General features: G+C 41.8%; 1 protein-coding gene across 3 annotated transcripts in view; it reads right to left on the reverse strand.

Moving 5' to 3' along the window:
- DECR1 (2,4-dienoyl-CoA reductase 1) overlaps nucleotides 1–22,369 on the reverse strand; it is a 41,119-nt gene extending 18,750 nt beyond the window's left edge. The window contains exons 1-3 of one of the 3 annotated variants that reach the window (XM_038392262.2): nucleotides 22,131–22,369; nucleotides 16,449–16,542; nucleotides 10,411–10,613 (exon numbers count right to left, since the gene is read on the reverse strand). In XM_038392262.2, coding sequence (XP_038248190.1) covers nucleotides 10,411–10,613; nucleotides 16,449–16,469 — 224 coding nt within the window. In that variant the 5' untranslated portion in view covers nucleotides 16,470–16,542; nucleotides 22,131–22,369. Of the gene's footprint in view, nucleotides 1–10,410; nucleotides 10,614–12,913; nucleotides 12,948–16,448; nucleotides 16,543–22,130 lie in introns of all 3 variants that reach the window. The other 2 variants (XM_043507635.1, XM_038392259.2) reach the window with 2 other exon arrangements.
- Between the last annotated feature and the right edge of the window lie 1,097 nt (nucleotides 22,370–23,466).

The following is a 23,466-nucleotide window of genomic DNA, read 5'->3' on the forward strand; positions in this document are numbered from 1 at the left end:
CTTTCGTGAGCTACAGCTCACTTCGTCGGATGCATTTGGTGGAAAAAACAGAGGAGAGATTTATATACACACACACACAGAGAACATGAAACAATGGGTTTATCATACACACTGTAAGGAGAGTGATCACTTAAGATAAGCCATCACCAACAGCGGGGGGGGGGGGGGGGGGAGGAGGAAAACCTTTCATGGTGACAAGCAGGTAGGCTAATTCCAGCAGTTAACAAGAACACCATACAAAGCAAAGCTGCAGCGATTAGCAAAAGATCTTCTAAAGCAGTTCCAAGTAAAGAATATCAGAGGAACAGTGGGGGGTGGGGTGGGAGGGAGAAATACCATGGGGAAATAGTTTTACTTTGTGTAATGACTCATCCATTCCCAGTCTCTATTCAAGCCTAAGTTAATTGTATCCAGTTTGCAAATTAATTCCAATTCAGCAGTCTCTCGTTGGAGTCTGTTTTTGAAGCTTTTTTGTTGAAGGATAGCCACTCTTAGGTCTGTGATCGAGTGACCAGAGAGATTGAAGTGTTCTCCAACTGGTTTTTGAATGTTATAATTCTTGACGTCTGATTTGTGTCCATTCATTCTTTTACGTAGAGACTGTCCAGTTTGGCCAATGTACATGGCAGAGGGGCATTGCTGGCACATGATGGCATATATCACATTGGTAGATGCGCAGGTGAACGAGCCTCTGATAGCGTGGCTGATGTGATTAGGCCCTATGATGGTATCCCCTGAATAGATATGTGGACAGAGTTGGCAACGGGCTTTATTGCAAGGATAGGTTCCTGGGTTAGTGGTTCTGTTGTGTGGTGTGTGGTTGCTGGTGAGTATTTGCTTCAGATTGGGGGGCTGTCTGTAAGCAAGGACTGGTCTGTCTCCCAAGATCTGAGAGAGCGATGGCTCGTCCTTCAGGATAGGTTGTAGATCCTTGATGATGCGTTGGAGGGGTTTTAGTTGGGGGCTGAAGGTGATGGCTAGTGGCGTTCTGTTTTCTTTGTTGGGCCTGTCCTGTAGTAGGTGACTTCTGGGTACTCTTCTGGCTCTGTCAATCTGTTTCTTCACTTCAGCAGGTGGGTACTGTAGTTGTAGGAATGCATGATAGAGATCTTGTAGGTGTTTGTCTCTGTCTGAGGGGTTGGAGCAAATGCGGTTATATCGTAGCGCTTGGCTGTAGACAATGGATCGAGTGGTACGATCTGGATGAAAGCTAGAGGCATGTAGGTAGGAATAGCGGTCAGTAGGTTTCCGATATAGGGTGGTGTTTATGTGACCATCGCTTATTAGCACCGTAGTGTCCAGGAAGTGGATCTCTTGTGTGGACTGGTCCAGGCTGAGGTTGATGGTGGGATGGAAATTGTTGAAATCATGGTGGAATTCCTCAAGAGCTTCTTTTCCATGGGTCCAGATGATGAAGATGTCATCAATGTAGCGCAAGTAGAGTAGGGGCATTAGGGGACAAGAGCTGAGGAAGCGTTGTTCTAAGTCAGCCATAAAAATGTTGGCATACTGTGGGGCCATACGGGTACCCATCGCAGTGCCGCTGATTTGAAGGTATACATTGTCACCAAATGTGAAATAGTTATGGGTCAGGACAAAGTCACAAAGTTCTGCCACCAGGTTAGCCGTGACAGTATCGGGGATACTGTTCCTGATGGCTTGTAGTCCATCTTTGTGTGGAATGTTGGTGTAGAGGGCTTCTACATCCATAGTGGCTAGGATGGTGTTTTTAGGAAGATCACCAATGGACTGTAGTTTCCTCAGGAAATCGGTGGTGTCTCGAAGATAGCTGGGAGTGCTGGTAGCGTAGGGCCTGAGGAGGGAGTCTACATAGCCAGACAATCCTGCTGTCAGGGTGCCAATGCCTGAGATGATGGGGCGTCCAGTATTTCCAGGTTTATGGATCTTGGGTAGCAGATAGAATACCCCAGGTCGTGGCTCCAGGGGTGTGTCTGTGCGGATTTGTTCTTGTGCTTTTTCAGGGAGTTTCTTGAGCAAATGCTGTAGTTTCTTTTGGTAACTCTCAGTGGGATCAGAGGGTAATGGCTTGTAGAAAGTGGTGTTGGAGAGCTGCCTAGTAGCCTCTTGTTCATACTCCGACCTATTCATGATGACGACAGCACCTCCTTTGTCAGCCTTTTTGATTATGATGTCAGAGTTGTTTCTGAGGCTGTGGATGGTACTGTGTTCTCCATGGCTGAGGTTATGGGGTAAGCGATGCTGCTTTTCCACAATTTCAGCTCGTGCACGTCGGCGGAAGCAGTCTATGTAGAAATCCAGGCTGCTGTTTCGACCTTCAGGAGGAGTCCACCCAGAATCCTTCTTTTTGTAGTGTTGGCAGGAAGGTCTCTCTGGGTTAATATGTTGGTCAGAGGTGTGTTGGAAATATTCCTTGAGTCTGAGACGTCAAAAATAGGATTCTAGGTCACCACAGAACTGTATCATGTTCGTGGGGGTGGAGGGGCAAAAGGAGAGGCCCCGAGATAGGACAGATTCTTCCGCTGGGCTATCTCGGGGCCTCTCCTTTTGCCCCTCCACCCCCACGAACATGATACAGTTCTGTGGTGACCTAGAATCCTATTTTTGACGTCTCAGACTCAAGGAATATTTCCAACACACCTCTGACCAACATATTAACCCAGAGAGACCTTCCTGCCAACACTACAAAAAGAAGGATTCTGGGTGGACTCCTCCTGAAGGTCGAAACAGCAGCCTGGATTTCTACATAGACTGCTTCCGCCGACGTGCACGAGCTGAAATTGTGGAAAAGCAGCATCGCTTACCCCATAACCTCAGCCATGGAGAACACAGTGCCATCCACAGCCTCAGAAACAACTCTGACATCATAATCAAAAAGGCTGACAAAGGAGGTGCTGTCGTCATCATGAATAGGTCGGAGTATGAACAAGAGGCTACTAGGCAGCTCTCCAACACCACTTTCTACAAGCCATTACCCTCTGATCCCACTGAGAGTTACCAAAAGAAACTACAGCATTTGCTCAAGAAACTCCCTGAAAAAGCACAAGAACAAATCCGCACAGACACACCCCTGGAGCCACGACCTGGGGTATTCTATCTGCTACCCAAGATCCATAAACCTGGAAATCCTGGACGCCCCATCATCTCAGGCATTGGCACCCTGACAGCAGGATTGTCTGGCTATGTAGACTCCCTCCTCAGGCCCTTCGTTACCAGCACTCCCAGCTATCTTCGAGACACCACTGACTTCCTGAGGAAACTACAGTCCATTGGTGATCTTCCTAAAAACACCATCCTAGCCACTATGGATGTAGAAGCCCTCTACACCAACATTCCACACAAAGATGGACTACAAGCCGTCAGGAACAGTATCCCCGATACTGTCACGGCTAACCTGGTGGCAGAACTTTGTGACTTTGTCCTGACCCATAACTATTTCACATGTGGTGACAATGTATACCTTCAAATCAGCGGCACTGCGATGGGTACCCGCATGGCCCCACAGTATGCCAACATTTTTATGGCTGACTTAGAACAACGCTTCCTCAGCTCTTGTCCCCTAATGCCCCTACTCTACTTGCGCTACATTGATGACATCTTCATCATCTGGACCCATGGAAAAGAAGCTCTTGAGGAATTCCACCATGATTTCAACAATTTCCATCCCACCATCAACCTCAGCCTGGACCAGTCCACACAAGAGATCCACTTCCTGGACACTACGGTGCTAATAAGCGATGGTCACATAAACACCACCCTATATCGGAAACCTACTGACCGCTATTCCTACCTACATGCCTCTAGCTTTCATCCAGATCGTACCACTCGATCCATTGTCTACAGCCAAGCGCTACGATATAACCGCATTTGCTCCAACCCCTCAGACAGAGACACACACCTACAAGATCTCTATCATGCATTCCTACAACTACAGTACCCACCTGCTGAAGTGAAGAAACAGATTGACAGAGCCAGAAGAGTACCCAGAAGTCACCTACTACAGGACAGGCCCAACAAAGAAAACAACAGAACGCCACTAGCCATCACCTTCAGCCCCCAACTAAAACCTCTCCAACGCATCATCAAGGATCTACAACCTATCCTGAAGGACGAGCCATCGCTCTCTCAGATCTTGGGAGACAGACCAGTCCTTGCTTACAGACAGCCCCCCAATCTGAAGCAAATACTCACCAGCAACCACACACCACACAACAGAACCACTAACCCAGGAACCTATCCTTGCAACAAAGCCCGTTGCCAACTCTGTCCACATATCTATTCAGGGGATACCATCATAGGGCCTAATCACATCAGCCACGCTATCAGAGGCTCGTTCACCTGCACATCTACCAATGTGATATATGCCATCATGTGCCAGCAATGCCCCTCTGCCATGTACATTGGCCAAACTGGACAGTCTCTACGTAAAAGAATGAATGGACACAAATCAGACGTCAAGAATTATAACATTCAAAAACCAGTTGGAGAACACTTCAATCTCTCTGGTCACTAGATCAGACCTAAGAGTGGCTATCCTTCAACAAAAAAGCTTCAAAAAAGGACTCCAACGGGAGACTGCTGAATTGGAATTAATTTGCAAACTGGATACAATTAACTTAGGCTTGAATAGAGACTGGGAATGGATGAGTCATTACACAAAGTAAAACTATTTCCCCATGGTATTTCTCCCTCCCACCCCACCCCCCACTGTTCCTCTGATATTCTTTACTTGGAACTGCTTTAGAAGATCTTTTGCTAATCGCTGCAGCTTTGCTTTGTATGGTGTTCTTGTTAACTGCTGGAATTAGCCTACCTGCTTGTCACCATGAAAGGTTTTCCTCCTTTCCCCCCCCCCCCCCCCCCCCCGCTGTTGGTGATGGCTTATCTTAAGTGATCACTCTCCTTACAGTGTGTATGATAAACCCATTGTTTCATGTTCTCTGTGTGTGTATATAAATCTCTCCTCTGTTTTTTCCACCAAATGCATCCGATGAAGTGAGCTGTAGCTCACGAAAGCTTATGCTCTAATAAATTTGTTAGTCTCTAAGGTGCCACAAGTACTCCTTTTCTTATTACTAATATATTCACTTATATTAAGGAAAGGCCTACCAACTGTTATAAATACAGTATTTGATTTATTTGGAAGAGCTTCACAAGTTGTTTATGTTAACTTGACAGATGAGATTAATTGCTCTTATGCTGAAAATCAGTAGAAATCCTGATGGTTAAAAGAAATAATGGCTATAGGAAAAAATAAAAAAAAAACTTGATAAAGATAATTCTAACGATAAAATCATTATGGTCATTGCTGTCTATTTAGAGATTTGTTGACTTATTTTGTAAGCATCTAGAGGATAATAGCCAACATGAATTTGTCAAACAAATCATGCCAAACCAGCTACTTTTTTTTTTTTTGACAGGTTATTGGCCTAGCGGATAAGGGGGAAGCTGCAATGTGATATCTTTATTTTAATAAGAGTTTTGATAGTCCTTCATGACATTCTCAAACTATGGAAATACAGTCAAATGAAATATAAGGTAGATCCACAACTGGTTTAAAGACTGCATTCAAAGCAGGGTGGATACAAATCAATGATTTAAAAAAATAAACTTAATTTAAATCAGATTTTTTTTGATAAAATGCTTTGTGGAAAAACCTAAGATAGCTATAATGTATCTTAATTAAAACTCAAAGATATCTCATCATGGAATAGGAATTATAAATTCTAATTCTATATTCATGTAATGTTTAAGAAAAGTTTTGTAAATGAGTTCTAATAGTTCATGGATTAGGGACCCAATGGGGTTCAAGGGCATCTGTATAGATTTAGGTTAATCTTTCTATCTACCCAATGGGATTCAGTGCTCAGTCTAGAAGATAGAATCAGAGATGCTTAGTTTTGCAGTTCTCAAACTGTGGATTTGTGTCTCCAGAGATAACATGCTTGTTAACAGCAAAAATATTTTAAAATAATCTTATATAGAGGTGAGAAACAACAGATCTCAAACCTATTGTCCCTCAGCAAATTTGTGAACACAGTGTCAATTCCTTACCTCTCTCTAAAAGTGCAAAGTTTCAAAAAGTTCAATGAACTGTAGGGGGTAGAATAGATCTGGAGAAGGAGAAGACTTGAGATAAATGCGAGAAGGGAGGGACAGGCAGTAGAAACAAAAGGGAAACTGTTTGAGCACCATATTCCAGAACCCTTGAGGTCTTTCAGAGTATAGCCTTCATTGATTTGAAATCTACCATACCATTCTCTCACTAGAAGGGAAAACCTATAATGGCAGCAGGCTGTAAGAGACCCAGTTTGGGAATATTTTAATGAAGTTCCTCTACCAGTGGGTAAGACAGGCATGTGTGCAAAATGCAAACAGTGCAACAAAGAAATGCAAGGCCTGGTTGCCCGAATGAAACAACATCATGAGAAGTGTTCCTTCTCAGGAGGAAGCTGCACTGAAGAGGATGCAGGATCTTCAGATTGGTTAACTTATTTATTTCATACTACTTTCTTAAGGACTGCCTGTCTTCCTTCTGGACTATTCTTGAATTCTCATGTTTGAGCAAAAAAATATAGTTGTTACTCTACAGTACTATCACTTTAGATGCAGTTGTGATAAAGGAAGATCTGCCTATTTCAGCTATTTGTTTTTTTACAATTTCACCTTCAAAGTAGTACTGAGTATCAGTGAATGCAATGAGTAATACTAAATGAGCAGTATGGAAATAATAATTAAACAACTGCATTGACTTATTCTGTTTAGGAAAATCCATTCTCAACATACAGGATTCTGAAGACTATCCACCTTCAAGATCATCATTTTCTATCGTTTCAGAATTATCTGCCAATGATAGCATTTCAGTCACATCATGTATGTCACATAGCCACAGTATAGAGCCATAGCCTCTAGCAAAAAAAAAAAAAAAAAATCTCCATCCAGAAACTGCCATAGATAAATTTTTGATAAGAACCAGCAGATTACAAAAAGAGGTAATTGATGAAAAAATTGCCCAGTCTGTTTATGCAACAAACTCTCCTTTCCGTATGATTGAGAACCCACACTTCAGGAACATGGTTCAGTCATTAAGACCAAATACAGTCCACCCAACAGAGCAGATGTTGCTGGCAAATTGCTGGATAAAGTGTATGAAAGAGAAATTGAGAAATTCAATGCAAATGCAAAAGGTCTAGAGGGTGAAATTGTTAACCTGAGTCTGATGGGTGGAACAATGTCCAAAATGATCCTGTTGTATATGCTTGTGTGACAACAAAAGAAGGGAACGTCTTCCTTACCGAAACAATTGATACATCAGAAAATTCACACACAGTAGAAGTAGCAGTAAAAGCTATAACAAACTGTGGGGAAAAAAATTCAAATGTCTAGTATGCAGCTTGGTCACAGACAATGCTACAAATGTATCCAAGATAAGAAATTATTCAGAAGAGTCCCAAGCTAATAACATATGGTTGCAGTGCTCATTTGATGAGTCTCCAAGCCAAAGACTTCAGTGTTCCAGAAATAAAGGCTAATGTGTTTGAAATTGCAAAATACTTCCCTAACAACCACTTTGCAGCAGCTGTTCTGAAAAAAGTGGGAGAAACCAAGCTAACCCGCCCACAAGATGTGTGATGGAACTCAGTAGTGGACTGGTTTGAGCACTATATCAAGAACTGGCCTAATCTGATGAGTTTGTGAACAAAATCCTGAAAAAATAGATGGCACTGTCACAGCCAAAATGCTCAACATTGGCCTTAAGAGAAATCCTGAACACATGCTGAGTACCCTGAAGCCTATTTCTGTAGCCTTGAACAAAATGCAGGGAAATAGCTGTTTTATTGCTGACGCTGTTGAAATTGGGAAGGAACCAAGTGAGATCTTAAAAAGAGAAATATGCAATGACAGAGCTAAATTACAAGCATTAAAAAAATGAATGGGACAAGCACTATCTCCAGCTCATTTTCTTGCAAATATTCTCAATACTTGGTACAACGGTCAAACCTTAACTGCTGAAGAGGAGGAGTTGCCTATGACATGGACATCCAGCAATTATCCCTCCACAATGCCAACTATAATAAAGTTCAAAGCTAAGGGTGAACCATTCAAGAAATACATGTATGCTGCTGATGTTTTAAAGAAAGTCACACAAGTGAATTGGTGGAAGTCACTTAAGCACTTGCATGCAGAGACTGTTGAAGTGATTAATCTCACTTTTACAGCAGCAGCTTCTTCTGTCGGTGTAGAAAGAGTATTTTCTTCATTTTGGACTAATTCATTCCAAATTGAGAAATCGTTTGGGACCTGAAAGTTGCAAAGCTTGTTTTTCTTTTCCAGATTATGAACAAACAGGACAATGAAGGTGAAGACGACTGAACTAGCTGCAGATGCCAGTATTTTAAGTTTCTCATGTTGGCCTGGCTGACAGTCTAATTTTTTGTTTTTCTTTTCTTTAAAATATTTCATTCAACTATTTTTGTTAAACAATGTTAACAAACGATTTTAAAAAACTTGACTGTTTAACTAAATTCAAAAATGCATATGCTTGTCTTGTTATAATAATTTGTTTTCTGTTGAAGGGAAAAAAATCCAAAACGCATAACATTGATTTAGTTAAATAAAACAATTTAAACGTCTGTCTGGTGAGGTTTTCCTAATATAGCATGGCAAGAAAATCCTCCAAATATTAATGATAGTTCGCCAATACAGTTCATAAATATCTGCTTCAATTACCTTTGGTAAATGAAATAACCAAACAATCATTCATTTTCCAATATAGCTGTAAAACTAATCGGAAAAGTTTTCAAAATAAATCACTTCAAAAATGTATAGTGTGTACCTTCTAAAAATGAAACCTACTTCTATCTCTGAGTTCTGAAGAATATGTATTAAGGTTATACCAAACAACAAGAATGCACTTTTATGTAGAAATCCAGGATTAAATAGTCTTCCCGACTAGTGATTTAAATCAAATCCACCCTGATTCAAATAGTTATCAATAGTTTGCTGTCAAACTGGGGGGAACATATTGAGTGGAGGTCCTGAAAACATCTGTCCTGGGTTTGGTACTATTCAATATCATAGAATATCAGGGTTGGAAGGGACCTCAGGAAGTCATCTAGTCCAACCCCCTGCTCAAAGCAGGAGCTATTCCCAGTTTTTGCCCCAGATACCTAAATAGCCCCCTCAAGGATTGAACTCACAACCCTAGGTTTGGCAGGCCAATGCTCAAACCACTGAGCTATCCCTCCCCCGCCCCATTAATTTTCATTAATGCTTTGGATAATGGAGTAAAGAGTGTGTTTATAAAATATGTAGATGATACCAGGTTGGGAGAACTGCTAGCAGTTTAGAGGACAGGATTAGAATTCAAAATGACTGACGAATTGGAGAATTTCGTCTTGTTGATTTGAGACCAAAGACAAGTACTACACTTAGGAAAGACAAATCGAGTGCATAACTATAAAATAGGGAATAACTGGATAGGCAGTAGTACAGATGTAAAAGATCTAGCATTTATAGTAGATCACAAATTTAATGATAGTTAATGTGATGCAGTTGCAAATGAGGCCAATATCATCCAAAGGAGAGCAACAAAACGGATAAAAGGCTTAAAAAACCTGACCTACGAAGAAAGGTTAAAAAAACTGGGCATATTTAGTCCTGAGTTAAGACTGAATAAGGACCTGATAACAGTCTTCAAGTATGCTAAGGGCTGTTTTAAAGAGGATGGTGATTAATTATTCTCTGTGTCAACTGAAGGAATAGGCATAATCTGCAGCAAGGGAGATTTATTAGGTATTAGGAAAAACTTTCTAACCATAAGGATACTTAAGCACTGGAGTAGGTTTCCAAGGGAAGATGTGGAATCCCTGTCATTGGAAAATTTTAAGAACAGGCTGGACAAACACCTGTCAGGGATGAACTAGGTATACTTGATCCTGCCTTAGTGCAGGAGGCTGGACTAGATGACCTCTTGAGGTCCCTTCCTGTCTACATTTCTATTTTTTGCCTCTTTTCTCCCAACCCATTGAGTTTTGCAATAGAGGTGAAGTATACCTGGCTTTTTTTTGTTGTTCTATACTTCCTTGTTGTGGACTATCATGTCTTTAACTTGTATTTCTTCTCATTGAAAGCTATGCAGCAGTCAAGCACAAGACGTTACAGGTCTTACATAAATACTAACAATTTTAAATGTAATATTTATACTCTGCAATGTATTTGTGTATATTTCAGAGCAGCTTTTTAAAATTTAGCACATCAGATAATTAAAATGGTACTGTAGGTTAAGAGCCAGACTTAAATTACATTTTTTTTATTCATAGCTACAGACATGTATCTTTATGCACTGTTTATGAAGGAACATGAAAGCAGATCAATGCAGCTTTCAATACTAAATTTAAAAAGTTTTCAGGTTTGATTATTAGTATTTACCTGCTTGATATAACACATTCGGCACCTAAACTGGAGAGAGCTGTTGTCATTCCTTTGCCAAGCCCAGTACCTCCACCAGTAATAAAAGCCACTTTTCCTTGAAAGGCATTTGGTGGTAACATCATTTTTTGAAGAGGTGGAAAGAAGCTAGCTTGTGGTACATTGTTACTTTGACTTAATATATTTGATCCATGACTGAAAAACTGAAACAAAAAAAATTATTACTGCTTACATACATGGATTCCCACAATTATAAGAAAATTAAGTTTTCAGTCTGGAATTATTATAATTGACATTCACTGTAAGCAATAACTATTTATTGTATCACACTATACGTGAATACTTAAACAAATATGAATATTAAAGTAATTTTAATAGTTAGGGTAAGTTAATAGACTGCGGTAATTTCCTCTACATCTTCAAATGAAATGTTTTTCAACAGTTAAATGACTTTTGTTCTTTTGAACATTGTGCCCAGTCCTGCAATAATTACTCAGTATGCCCCAGTCCTACAATGGGATTAATTTAGTGTGGACCCATCAGATGTTTGTAGATCCCAAAGCAGGAGTGATGCTTTAGACCCTGATCCTGCTGCAAAGACTTCTGCATGTGCTTAACTATATGCATTGTGAGTAGCTTCACTAAGTCAGCAGGACTACTCGTAGTATGTAAAGATAAGCACATGTGTAAGTCTTTGCAAAATTGGGGCCTGCAGTAGTAGCTACCCAAGGCCTTGATCCTGCACCATTGAAATAAATGGAATTTTCATTATTGGCTGGAACAGGATCAAGCCCCATACAACTAATCCCACTGGTTAATGGAACTACTTCTACAAGTAAGGATTTTATGACTAGAACATTTATTATAGGTGAAGTAGGTATCACTGCCTATTATAACTCCCTGTTTTGAGTTGCTTAAAATTTTGCCAGTTTTAACAATTTGAGCTGAATATTTCAATGCTGGGTGTCTGCTTCAAGCAGAAGGTTTTTGGGAAGTTTCAGCCAAAACAGTTCAACCATTTCTAAGAATGAGACTAGGAGGAAAATATGATTTTTTTACATTAGAGCAGGGACTTGAAATTTTGCAGGGGAGCGGCCTTTGGGTCAGGGATGTGCTTTTTGCCACCCCTGGGCAAATTTGGTCAAGTTATAAGCCTATGAAAAAAATCACAGTTCACACATGCTCAGTAGAGACTTGAAAGAGCTTAATTTAGGCCTGGTCTACACTCACGGGGGTGAGGGGGAGCGGAAATCAATCCAAGTTATGCAACTTCAGCTACATGAATAACGTAGCTGAAGTCGACATACTTAGATTGACTTAATGTGGTGTCTTCACAGCACTGAGTCGACTGCTGCTGCTCCCCTGTCGACTCCGCCTGAGTCTCTCGCGGCAGTGGAGTACAGGAGTAGATGGGTGATTTATCACGTCTAGACTAAATGCAATAAATCGACCCATGCTGGATCGATCACTGGGTAGCGACCCGATCCGACGGGTAGTGTAGACATACCCTAACGTATCTGAAGATTCCATCCTCGCTAAGCATGCTCCCTCCTCTCACAGCTCCCACATTTGACTGGGCTGTAAATGCACCAGCCCCACACAACAACTGAATATGCTCCATCCCCTCACAGGTCCTGCATGTGACTGGACTGTGCATGAACCAATCCCCTGGAGCAATTAAGCATGCTTCAGCCTAGGCTGCAGGAGCACAGCTGGACTTCCCCTGTAACGACTGCTTCCAGCAGCTAGGGTGGGACTGCAGGGCACCGAAACTGAGAGCAGGCAGCCTGCTGGCACCCAAGTCGCATGGAGGAAGCAGCCATCTGATTCAAATGCAGAGGGGACAAGAACACATCTAAAGATTATGGAGGAGAGCTGTGGGAATAGATTGAGAGAAGGAGCCTGAGTCAGGAGACTAGGACTGGAGGCTGCCCGCAGGCGTAGACTAGAACTGGTTGGGGAAGGAGACAAGGAGCCAGGGAGAGAAATGGGGTTAGGAGAATACAGAGAACATGTGGGGGGGGGGGGGGGGAAGGGTGCAGAAACTGAGATCAGATGAGCCAGTAGGGGGAGACTGGCAGGGAAAGGAGACAGGTGGAGACAGGGAATCAGGGGGAGTGGTGAGGAGGAGGGGCAACCGGAGGCCATATCATAATTAAAGCTAAGATTTTGTCATGTGAATTTTTAGTAAAAGTCATGGACAGGCTGCAGGCAATAAACAATAAGTCATGGAAGCCTGAGCCCCGGCGACCAAAGTTGCAGAGGTCATGTAAAATCAGGGAATCTGTGATGAACATGACTGACTCATAGCCTTAATCATAATGCATACGCACAAGATTGCATAGGAATCCCTAATTCTGGCATTTCAAACTTTTGAGCGTTTGACTTTGCAACCTTAATGATGTCCCTTTAACATATTTTTTTCAAGTAATTTGTATAAAGGATGTATTGTAAATACTTGTAGATTTTTAAAAATTAATCACTAAGGCAACGCATAGAAGACGGTCAGTCATTTATGTAGATTTCCAGTTTTTGAGCTGAAAATTAAAGAAATTAAATTCTTGTTCTTGTATAAATATCATTTTCATTATTAAATTACATTAGAACTGGTTAATTTTAATAAATGCATATTTTTAAAAACCCTCAAATACTCAGTTTTTAAAATATAAAAATCAAAACAGTTTAAATTAGAAAATTAATTCTTGTGCTGAACCTCATGTTACCCATGGCAACGCTTAACGCTTCAGTAACCAACAAACACCAATTAAAATGGACTTGGTTATAACTGCGCTTCAGTAATATGAATCCACTTTACAGTGACACTCAGAAGTCCCAAATCAGGATTGGGGACCCATTATGCTAGACCCTATACTATGCCCAATAATGTCCTGAATTTAAAGCCTCTGCATTGGAGTAGTTAAGAGAAACATGCCCAGGGTTATGCCAGTCTTATGTAACCCAGATGACAGGAAGACTATCAATGGGAGGTTGAAATGGTTTCAGTTGCCTGCTATCTCCCTATCACAGGGAGCATGAAGAATGTTAACAGGGGCTCAGGCTAGCCTCAATTGGGTGATGCTGGCCAGTGGGGACAGAACCACATTGGTTGCTCCTGGAACTACAAATGGAAACTAGAATTGCCCTCCCAAATAGTTCATGACAGAGGTTAGATGACAGCTGTAACCTGCGTTAGCAGCAATGCTTTCAAGACTTTCTGTAAGACTGGTTCTGACCAGGGCGGATAAAAATCAATGATTTTTTTTTATTTAAATCGGATTTTTGGATAAAATGCTTTTTGAGAAAAAAACTTATCTAAAGATAATTTTAATTAAGATACATTATAGCTCAAAGATATCTCATCATAGAATAGGGATTATAAATTTTAATTCTATTCTATATTCATGTAATGTTTAAGAAAAGTTTTGTAAATGAGTTCTACTAGTTCATGGATTAGGGACCCAATATTATGATGTTCCAGGGGCTACTGTGTAGATTATTTAGGTTAATTTTTCTATCTACCCAATGGGACTCAGTGCTCAATCTAGAAGACACCATCAGAGATGCTTAGTTTTGCAGTTCTCAAACTGTGGATTTGTATCTCCAGAGATAACATGCTTGTTAACAGCAAAAATGTTTTTAAATAAATAATATATAGAAGTGAGAAATAGTTAAATAAAACAATTTAAATGTCCCTCTGGTGATGTTCTCCTCCTTATACAGCATGGCAAGAAAATCCTCCAAATATTAATATGATCAACCTGTTGAATTGGAGATAGTTCACTCTCAATGACTTCATAAATATCCGCTTCAATTACATTTGGTAAATGAAATAACCAAACAATCATTCATTTTCCGATATAGCTGTAAAACTAATCTGAAAAGTTTTCAAAATAAATCACTTTAAAAATGTATAGTGTGTACCTTCTAAAAGTGAAACCTACATCTATCTCTGAGTTCTGAAGAATATGTATGAAAGTTATAACAACCAACAAGAATGCACTTTTATGTAGAAATCCATGATTAAATTGAGTCTTTTAAATCGAGGCACTTTAAATCATGATTTAAATCAAATCCACCCTGGTTCTGACCAGAAGAAGAAGAAAAAGAGTGTCTTTACTTGGTTATAAGGTTGTTTTAAAGAAAAAAGGAAATCTTACATTCCTGAAGTGAACCTGGTGATCGAAGTAACAAGTAAAAAAGAACATAGTGAGGCATAGAAAAGAATTCAATACTATAAAGAGAGTCTGTGGCAGAAAATGTCTGTACACTTATCATGAAAATCTAGATTACATACTAAAGTAAATACTCTGGGACAGTTTGTAGTCTGCCTGGTAAATAACATCAAAATTTAGAACTCCTCCACAGCAGAGCTTGTAGAAATATTTTTGTAATCATATAAGTTAATGTTTTGCTTTTTCAGTTAGCTATTTACTAGTCTCAGAGTAGTAGCGTATTAGTCTGTATTCGCAAAAAGAAAAGGAGGACTTGTGGCGCCTTAGAGACTAACATTTATTTGAGCATAAGCTTTTGTGAGCTACAGCTCACTTCATCGGATGCATTCAGTGGAAAAATCCACATCCGATGAAGTAAACTGTAGCTCACAAAAGCTTATGCTCAAATAAATTTGTTAGTCTCTAAGGTGCCATAAGTACTCCTTTTCTATTTACTAGTTGTTTATTTTGGCACAGTATTTTTCTCTTCTCCCCCCCCATACACAATGAATTGACCAAACTACAATAATCTTTTACCATATCAAAGACAGTTTTACTATCCGATTGCCATCCACCTCCAAAACTTTTACATGAAGATAATAAAAGTCAAATTCTTTTTTGCATAGGATGACATTTTCACCACTCAGTTCTCAATCCGAGGAGTCTGCAACCTGCATCAGAGCCGAACACCAAAAAGTTATCTTATCTCATTGGAAAGATCACGCACATTCAGAAAGCCTTCTCAAACAGCCTGGATCCACTCCACCTATCACCACCAGCCCACCTGCATTCCTAAAGTTCAGTATATTCGCTCATCAAGAAGTTCTGGACATTACATGAGTGTCAACCTGAAACTTGTGAATCCAACCCATGATCTTCCTGGCTTGTGAAAGAGTCAACAGCAACTGGTACCATCCCTGACTGAAATAAGCTAATGTCTCATTCAGAAAAGGAATCCTTCCTTCCTACTTCAAACACGCAACAGTCCAACCAACACTGAAGAAACCTACCCTGGACACATCAGTTCTAGCCAACTACTGCCCAGTGTTAAATCTCCCATCCCCCCAAGCAAACTCACAGAGAAGCTAGCTAAAGTCCAACTACAACATCATCTAATTGAAGCTAATATTCTAGACACAGCACAGTCTGGATTGAGGCCAGGCCATGGAACTGAAATTGCTTTAGTGGCACTGATCTCCTGTCAATGGACAGGACAGAACATCTATTCTCATCCTATAGGACCTCTCTACAGAATTCAACATTGTCAACAATAAAATACTCCTGTCTCATCTTGGATGGGTGGCAGAAGTCCAGGGTAATGCACTAAAACAGTTTAAATCCTTCTTGGAGGGACACATCCAATGAGTATGGATAGGAAACTGCACCTCCACCGAGCATGGCAGAGGTGATGCCAGTGGGCAAAAGAAAATAATTTTCAAGAGTTTTCAGCCATGGTGAAGTCTCCTTTGGTTGAAGGTACATACCCACCATTGCTCAATTCAGTCTGATGTTTAGGAGTACTTTTAGATTGCTTGCTGATACTAAATTTTCACATAGCAGCATCCACAAATAACACTTTCTTGCCATCTCCAGTTGGTTGTGTCCCATTCTGGTGGACAATGACCTGGCTTCAGTTATTCATGTTTTCATGAACTCTTGGCTGGATTACGGCAATGCATAATACCTGGGCATGAAAACTTCAGTGCTCAGAAAACTCCAGCTGCTATAGAAAGTTGTAATACATCTGCTCAGTAATATAGGCTACTACAAATATATTAAAAACCTATACTACCCTTAAAATCTCAAATCAAGTTCAAGGTTTCAGACCTTATCTTCAAGGCCCTCCATGATTTGGGCCCAGGATATCTCCAAGATGAAGACCGTGGTCAACAACTTCACTCCTCTGACACAATGGAATTCTCTACAAAGAAGATAAAACTCGTTTGTGTGAGACACAACTTTCTTGGGGGCCAGACAGACTGTGGAATGAACTCCCCCCCAGGAACTAAGGACCATCACAAACTTCACCACATTTCTTTGATCTTGCCTAAGCTAACATAAATATATAGCAACATGTATATTAAAAACATCCTAGTAAAATAACACTCTCCACTGTTTGCATTTCTCCCTCTGGGGAGCAGATGAGAACACACAATACATGGCAGATAGTAGTTACATCATTAAATGCAGCACTGGAAAGTGATCAGATACTACTGTGATGAGGAGTGTGGCACACAAATCCATATATAATATAAAGTTCCTGGAAAATCTTCATTTTCAGTATAGATTATAATGTAGCGAAGGGTTCATTGTAGCGGCACTCACAGCAATATTCTATGCATTACGTTCGCGTTATCTCATCTGACTTTTGTGGTTTCTCAACCTCAGGAAGACCAATTACAGACCTGATTATTCTCTGGTTCATTCCACTCAACAACAAATGGTGAGCATATGCCCTCTTATTCCATAGACAAAGGTACTTAATATTTATCCATTATCTCTAATATTACTCCTGGGGAATTCTGCGCCAAAAAATTAAAACTGCCCAGTCCATCACCACCACCCCAGCGGTGATTTACATCTCTACGGGCTGCTCCGGTCGCCCAAACTAACCTGCCTGCGCCTCCGGGGAGGGATGTGCAAGACCAGTCCTGTGTCTTCCCTTTGCTTCCCTGTCAGAAGCCATAATTTTCTGCGGGGAAGGAAAGAAATCTGCGGAGGACATTAATTCTGCGAACGAACTGTGACGCAAAATTCCTCCAGGAGTATAACATGTAAGGGTTTTGTTCACTTTTACACAGCTGTTTAAAGGGAGAGAGAAAGATGGGTTTGTTTCATGATTTATAGGTTTCATATAAAACAGATTTTATGAAACCTAGTACTATAGGAATGTTTGAGAAATTGTGCTTAAAATATTACCAAAATGGGTATGCTTGAATCCGAATATTCCACATTTTCCACCTACATATTTTTACAATCCAAAGAGTGCAGCATTGGGCTAATGTAAAATCATTTAAAAAGTGAAAATAACTAGTTTATTTCTATATTCTGAATATAGAACAAAAAGAAAAAATCATGAATGATTAAAAGTATTTTATTTTTATAAAGACATTAATAACAATCTAAAATAATACTTTCTTGCTAATGTTACTAATTTTTTATTTGTAATAGATCCTTTTAAATATAAGCTGCCAATATGATTTTAAGAAGTCAGTTTGGGCCATTTTCACTATATAGAAGTTGTCAACTAAAATATATTAGCTTTAGATACTTTGTGCTCCCACTATAAATCAGAGAGAGAAGATAAAATAGTAGTGCCATTCTAAAATAAAGATTATTTTTCTGGTTAATTACTGTTCTAAGTGTTTCCAGATCTCAAAGTCCTGTTTTCCAATTTGCAGAAAAATTTTTTTACTTGGTGGAATTAACATCTGAATATGGGTTCTAGTCATCCTGTCAAAGAGTTTTCATGATCATGATTGGTCTGAGAAAACATGCATGTGGAGCTGTGTATTGCATGTGTGCACATCAGCACGATGGAGTGAAATGGAAACCAGAAAGAAACTTTTATGTATTATAGGACACTAAGAAAAAATATATTGCTGCTAAAGCTCAGACATCTCTGTAATATACATGAAACACAGAACTCTTCAGAGATGATTTTGAGAAATTCAAGAAACTCAGATCAAGATTTTGTTTAGAATCAATTGAGAATCAATAAAATTTTCCCAGACCGTGTGTTTTCTGAAGCACCAAAATCCTGGTAATCAGAGCTGTAACAGAATAACCCTGTACACGGACTTATTTTTTATATTTTTTCTAATGAATACCAGATTTTCATCTGAGGCACTGTCAATTCTTAAACTTTTTCTGGAAGAAATTATTTCAAAAATAATGCTAGCAAAGGCTCTTTTTTTCTTTCTTTATGAACTCCACAGCTTTAAAACGCTCAAATTGTCTATCTCAAACTACCTTCAATTACCACTTTCCTCATTTCCTTTTATATAATCTTGGTTACAAAAAGCTAATTAAGATGCTCAAAACCTAACCTAATATATATACACACTAGAAATATAACATAAGAAGTGACATTTTGACCATGAATCTTTTTCCAGGCTGAAGGAAAGAAATAAAACTAGACTAGCTGAATTTTAAAAAGGAATTTCAGAGAAAATGTGAAAATGAAAGGCAAGTAGACTGGGAGAAAACAAAACTGGGATAGTGGGCACATTTAGAACATGGGTTTAATATACTTTGGCCACATCCAGGCTTGCCAACCAAATTGAAAGAGTAATTGGTTTGATGGTTTTAGAATCTCAGCTCCCAACCACATGTATATGGGACTTTCGAGTCTCACTGGGCCCAATTTTTAGAACTGCTCCATACAAGCACACATACAATTGCAGTAACTGCTTATGTCCAAATGGTCAGTTATACATCTATGTAGTTACTTATGAATGCTAGCACCAAGTGAAATCAGGAGCCCAGGATTTTTATTCCACGCCTGCTACTACTCATATGACCATTAGCAAGTAACTTAATTTCTGTATCTCAGCTGTACAGCCTTTAAAATAGAAATAATCCATCTTGGTAAAGTGCATTGAAAGAGTAATTACTATTTGCTTGATAAATTGACAAATCATGTGTACACAGTTGCCTTAAAATAAAATAAATGTATTTTTCTTTCTTTACTTAAATGCAGTAATACATTAACTGTTTTAAAACTATGTGCAGAATTTTTAGGGGATACATAGACTTATAGGCACTTATATAACTGTTCTATAGAGATCTGATTGGTTCTTCAAGTGAGACTTGCAAGCAAGGCTGACAAAGAAAAACCAGCTAAATTAAAAGAGGGCAGGATGCATGAGCAGCTGTATATTTTCCTTGGCGGGTAGCGAACAATCCATCAGGGATCGATTTATTGTGTCTAGTGTAGACACAATAAATCGATCGCCGATCGCTCTGCCGTCGACTCCAGAACTCCACCATGGCGAGAGGCGGAAGTGGAGTCAACAGGGGAGGGGCGGCCGTCGATCCAGCGCCGCAAGAATGTGAAGTAAGTGATTCTAAGTCAATCTAAGATGCGTCGACTTCAGCTACATTAGTCTCATAACTGAAGTTGCGAATCTTAGATTGACCCCCCCCCGCCCCAGTGTAGACCAGGCCTTAGTCAAGAGCTGGCCTTACCTATTCTGATCTAGCAAGATACTTAGCTCATTATAGAAGGGGCTGAGCAGTTATAGGACAGATCCTCTGTGAATGGACAGCTGATCTGGAGAGTCAAAGGATGACACAGCATCCCAGGTACAACACTGGAATTCTAACTGTGGCATAGAAACAAATTAGAGTCAAAAGAGTAAAGGACTGAACACAACAGCAAAAAATATGTATAAGTAAAAGTCAGACAAACATACAGCTGATTTCTAGGGGCAGGAGAACAGAATGGGCTCATTATAGGACAAGAGCAGCAAAGTTGTTCAGAGGAGTCACAGTAATGGGAATTGTCACAAACCACAATAGTTTTAGGCCGAAAAAAATCTAATACTCAGTTCTATGTCGGGACACAGGTGCCAGCCACTAGCGTTGACGCGCTGCAATTGTATAAACCATAATTTGCATGCAGATAGCCCATTTTCAAACTGAGGAAAACTGCACTGATACAAGTCACTTTTTACATGGGTGCATACAATGTTGTCTACATTAAGTAGTTTCCACCAATGTGCAACAACATCAGTACAAAACAACCCACATGTAAACATGGGTTAGGGATCAAACTAAACTGAAAACACGCCCATGAACAAGCTAAAAATAAACTAGGTAAGGGAAGGAGAAGGGGAGAGAAATCATAACATTACTCCCACTTGTAGGAACAACACAGCAAGTCTTTTCTGAACCGTAAGTGCTGTGTCTGGACTAAACTCTTCCAAAACATGGTCTGCAAAGGTACCATAAGTAAACAGACCAATTTATTTTGTTGCTCTGACTGTAAAATGTAAGCTATTTTAGTTAAACTGTATTGAACAGTACTGCTCCCAAGACCAAAGGTTGGTAAAAGGCTTGCTGTGCACCTGCAATATTTATCCAGCTAGAGAAGGGAAGGTTCCACTGAATGCTTGGGGGGAGGAGGATGGAAATGACACCATTATGTATGGTGAGGTGAGGGTGACTCTGCCTAAGGAAGTTATACTGGGTGGGTAGATTACAGAGTAGCAGCCGTGTTAGTCTGTATCCGCAAAAAGAAAAGGAGGACTTGTGGCACCTTAGAGACTAACAGATTTATTTGAGCATAATCTTTCGTGAGCTACAACTCACTCCATTGGAAGCATGGTTATCACAGTGTTCCTGGAGAAGAGAGGGGAGAAATGGAGTGGGCTTCCAGTGTTGTCAACTCTCAAAATTTTATCACAAGTCTTATGATATCTGTTGGCATTTTTTCTAAAGCCCTAGCTACTGAAATTAAGACATTACATGAGAATCCCAACTTTAATTAAAAAGTAAATTTCTGGCCCTCAAGGTGACAAGAGGAAAACTTGAAACAATTAAGCAAGTGCATCCTAAAGACTAAGAAATCAAAAGATAAATAAAAATAAGCCACAACTGATTTAAAATGTCATTATTATAAGTCAATATCATGATTATTTTAAACCCTTGGTGGGGCAGGCAATGCTGGATGTCACTGTGTTTTACAGAGAAAATGGAGCAAGGTTTAGCACTGCATCCAGAGAGAGGAGAGATGAGATGGGTTATGCTGGTTCCTGGGATAGTTACATTGTGTGCCCTGTGGGGAAGAAGACTGGAAGATGGGGTTGGGTTACCTCATGCTTCAGCCATAATGGCAGCATGTGTGTGCCAGAAGACAGTAAGGGTACACTGTTCCCTAGCCATGGGGGTACCATGTGTATGCCAGCAGAGGGGGCGTTACACACTGTGCCCGGGCCATGGGGGGGGGGCAGCCCGGGGGGGAGGGGGGACACGCTGGGCCCGGGCCATGCGGGGGGGCAGCCCGGGGGGGAGGGGGGACACGCTGGGCCCGGGCCATGCGGGGGGGCAGCCCGGGGGGGAGGGGGGACACGCTGGGCCCGGGCCATGCGGGGGGGCAGCCCGGGGGGGAGGGGGGACACGCTGGGCCCGGGCCATGGGGGGGGGGCAGCCCGGGGGGGAGGGGGGACACGCTGGGCCCGGGCCATGGGGGGGGGCAGCCCGGGGGGGAGGGGGGACACGCTGGGCCCGGGCCATGGGGGGGGGCAGCCCGGGGGGGGAGGGGGGGCACGCTGGGCCCGGGCCATGGGGGGGGCACGCTGGGCCCGGGCCATGGGGGGGGCACGCTGGGCCCGGGCCATGGGGGGGGCAGCCCGGGGGGGGAGGGGGACAAGGGGGGACACGCTGTGCTGCGACAGAGACTCGGGGTGATACGGGCCGGCTACGTCGACAGGCAAGGAGGGGCGGGACAGCGACTCCCCGGCTGACCGGTAGCTCCGCAGGGGCTGGGAAGGGGGGGAGCCTTACCCGCGTCGTGGGCAGGAAACGCGCGGCCGCACCCCCCCACCGGCCGCACCAGCCCGCCCGGACCGCCATGGCCAGCGCACCGCCGCTCCCCCGGCCTCCGCCAAACTACCAGAATTAGGCCCCCCCGCCTCGCTCGGACCGAGGGCGCATGTGGAAAGGGCGGGGCTTGAGCTCCGCCCTGGCCACGCCCCCTCTGGTCTCCTGCGGGGGCGGGGGAAAGGAGGGAGAGCCGCCGCTTGCTCGCATCAGGGCGGAGCTTCCCCTCGCTGGGGCTGCGCGCGCCTCACTCGGCTGAAGCCCCGGCCCCCAAGCGGCTTAGGGATCGCAGGGGCTGGCCTCGCGCGCCCGTGTTTACCCGTCACCCATAATTCTTATTCATTGGTTAAATGTCGTTACCTATTTAAGCGCCAGCGGTGCCCAAGTAGCTGGCAGGAGCTGAGCCGGCCGCTCCCAACCCTGTCACGCACACAGACACAATTCTCTGATCTAGGCACAGGCTGAGCCTCAGCCTGCGGTGACCTGTTCTCCGACCACCCCTGCAGCAGTGGATATTTTGGTGGGGCAGCCAAAGTGGCTCCTTTTCCTCTGAATAGCTGATTTCTAGTCCCCAGTGCGGATACAAAAATCTATATCCGTATCTGATCCGTGATCCGCAAACGTGGTACTGTGCATGGATATAAAGTGGATATCCGCCGATTTGCAGGTCTCTGTTGATTTCATCCAGACAGACTTAGTACTGTCTCATGCGCCCACCCATTGTAAGGGGCAGAATTTGCTGACAAGCCAATTGCTTGTCCTGCAGGACTGGTGTGCAATGTTGTAGCAGCCTTGTTGGTTCCAGGATATGAGAGAGAGAGAGAGAAGAAGATGAGGGAGGTAATATCTTTTATTGGACCTGTCAAGATTCCTTCTCCACTCTGAACTGTAAGGTACAGATGTGGGGACCTGCATGAAAACCTCCTAAGCTTATTTTTAGCAGCTTAGGTTAAAACTTCCCCAAGGTACAAACTAGTTTCCTTTTTCCTAGACTTTATTGCTGACACCACCAAATGTCTAACAGATATATACTGGGAAAGAGCCCGCTTGGAAATGTCTTTCCCCCCAAAACCTACACCCCCTTTCCTGGGGAAAGCTTGATAAAAATCCTCACCAATTTGCATAGGTGAACACAGATCCAAACCCTTGGATCTTAAGAACAATGAAAAAGCAATCAGGTTCTTAAAAGAAGAATTTTAATTGAAGAAAAAGTAAAAGAATCACCTCTGTAAAATCAGGATGGTAAATACCTTACAGGGCATTTAGATTCAAAACATAGAGAATCCCTCCAGGCAAAACC

Source organism: Dermochelys coriacea, chromosome 2, assembly GCF_009764565.3.
Source record: "Dermochelys coriacea isolate rDerCor1 chromosome 2, rDerCor1.pri.v4, whole genome shotgun sequence".
NCBI lineage: Eukaryota > Metazoa > Chordata > Testudines > Dermochelyidae > Dermochelys > Dermochelys coriacea.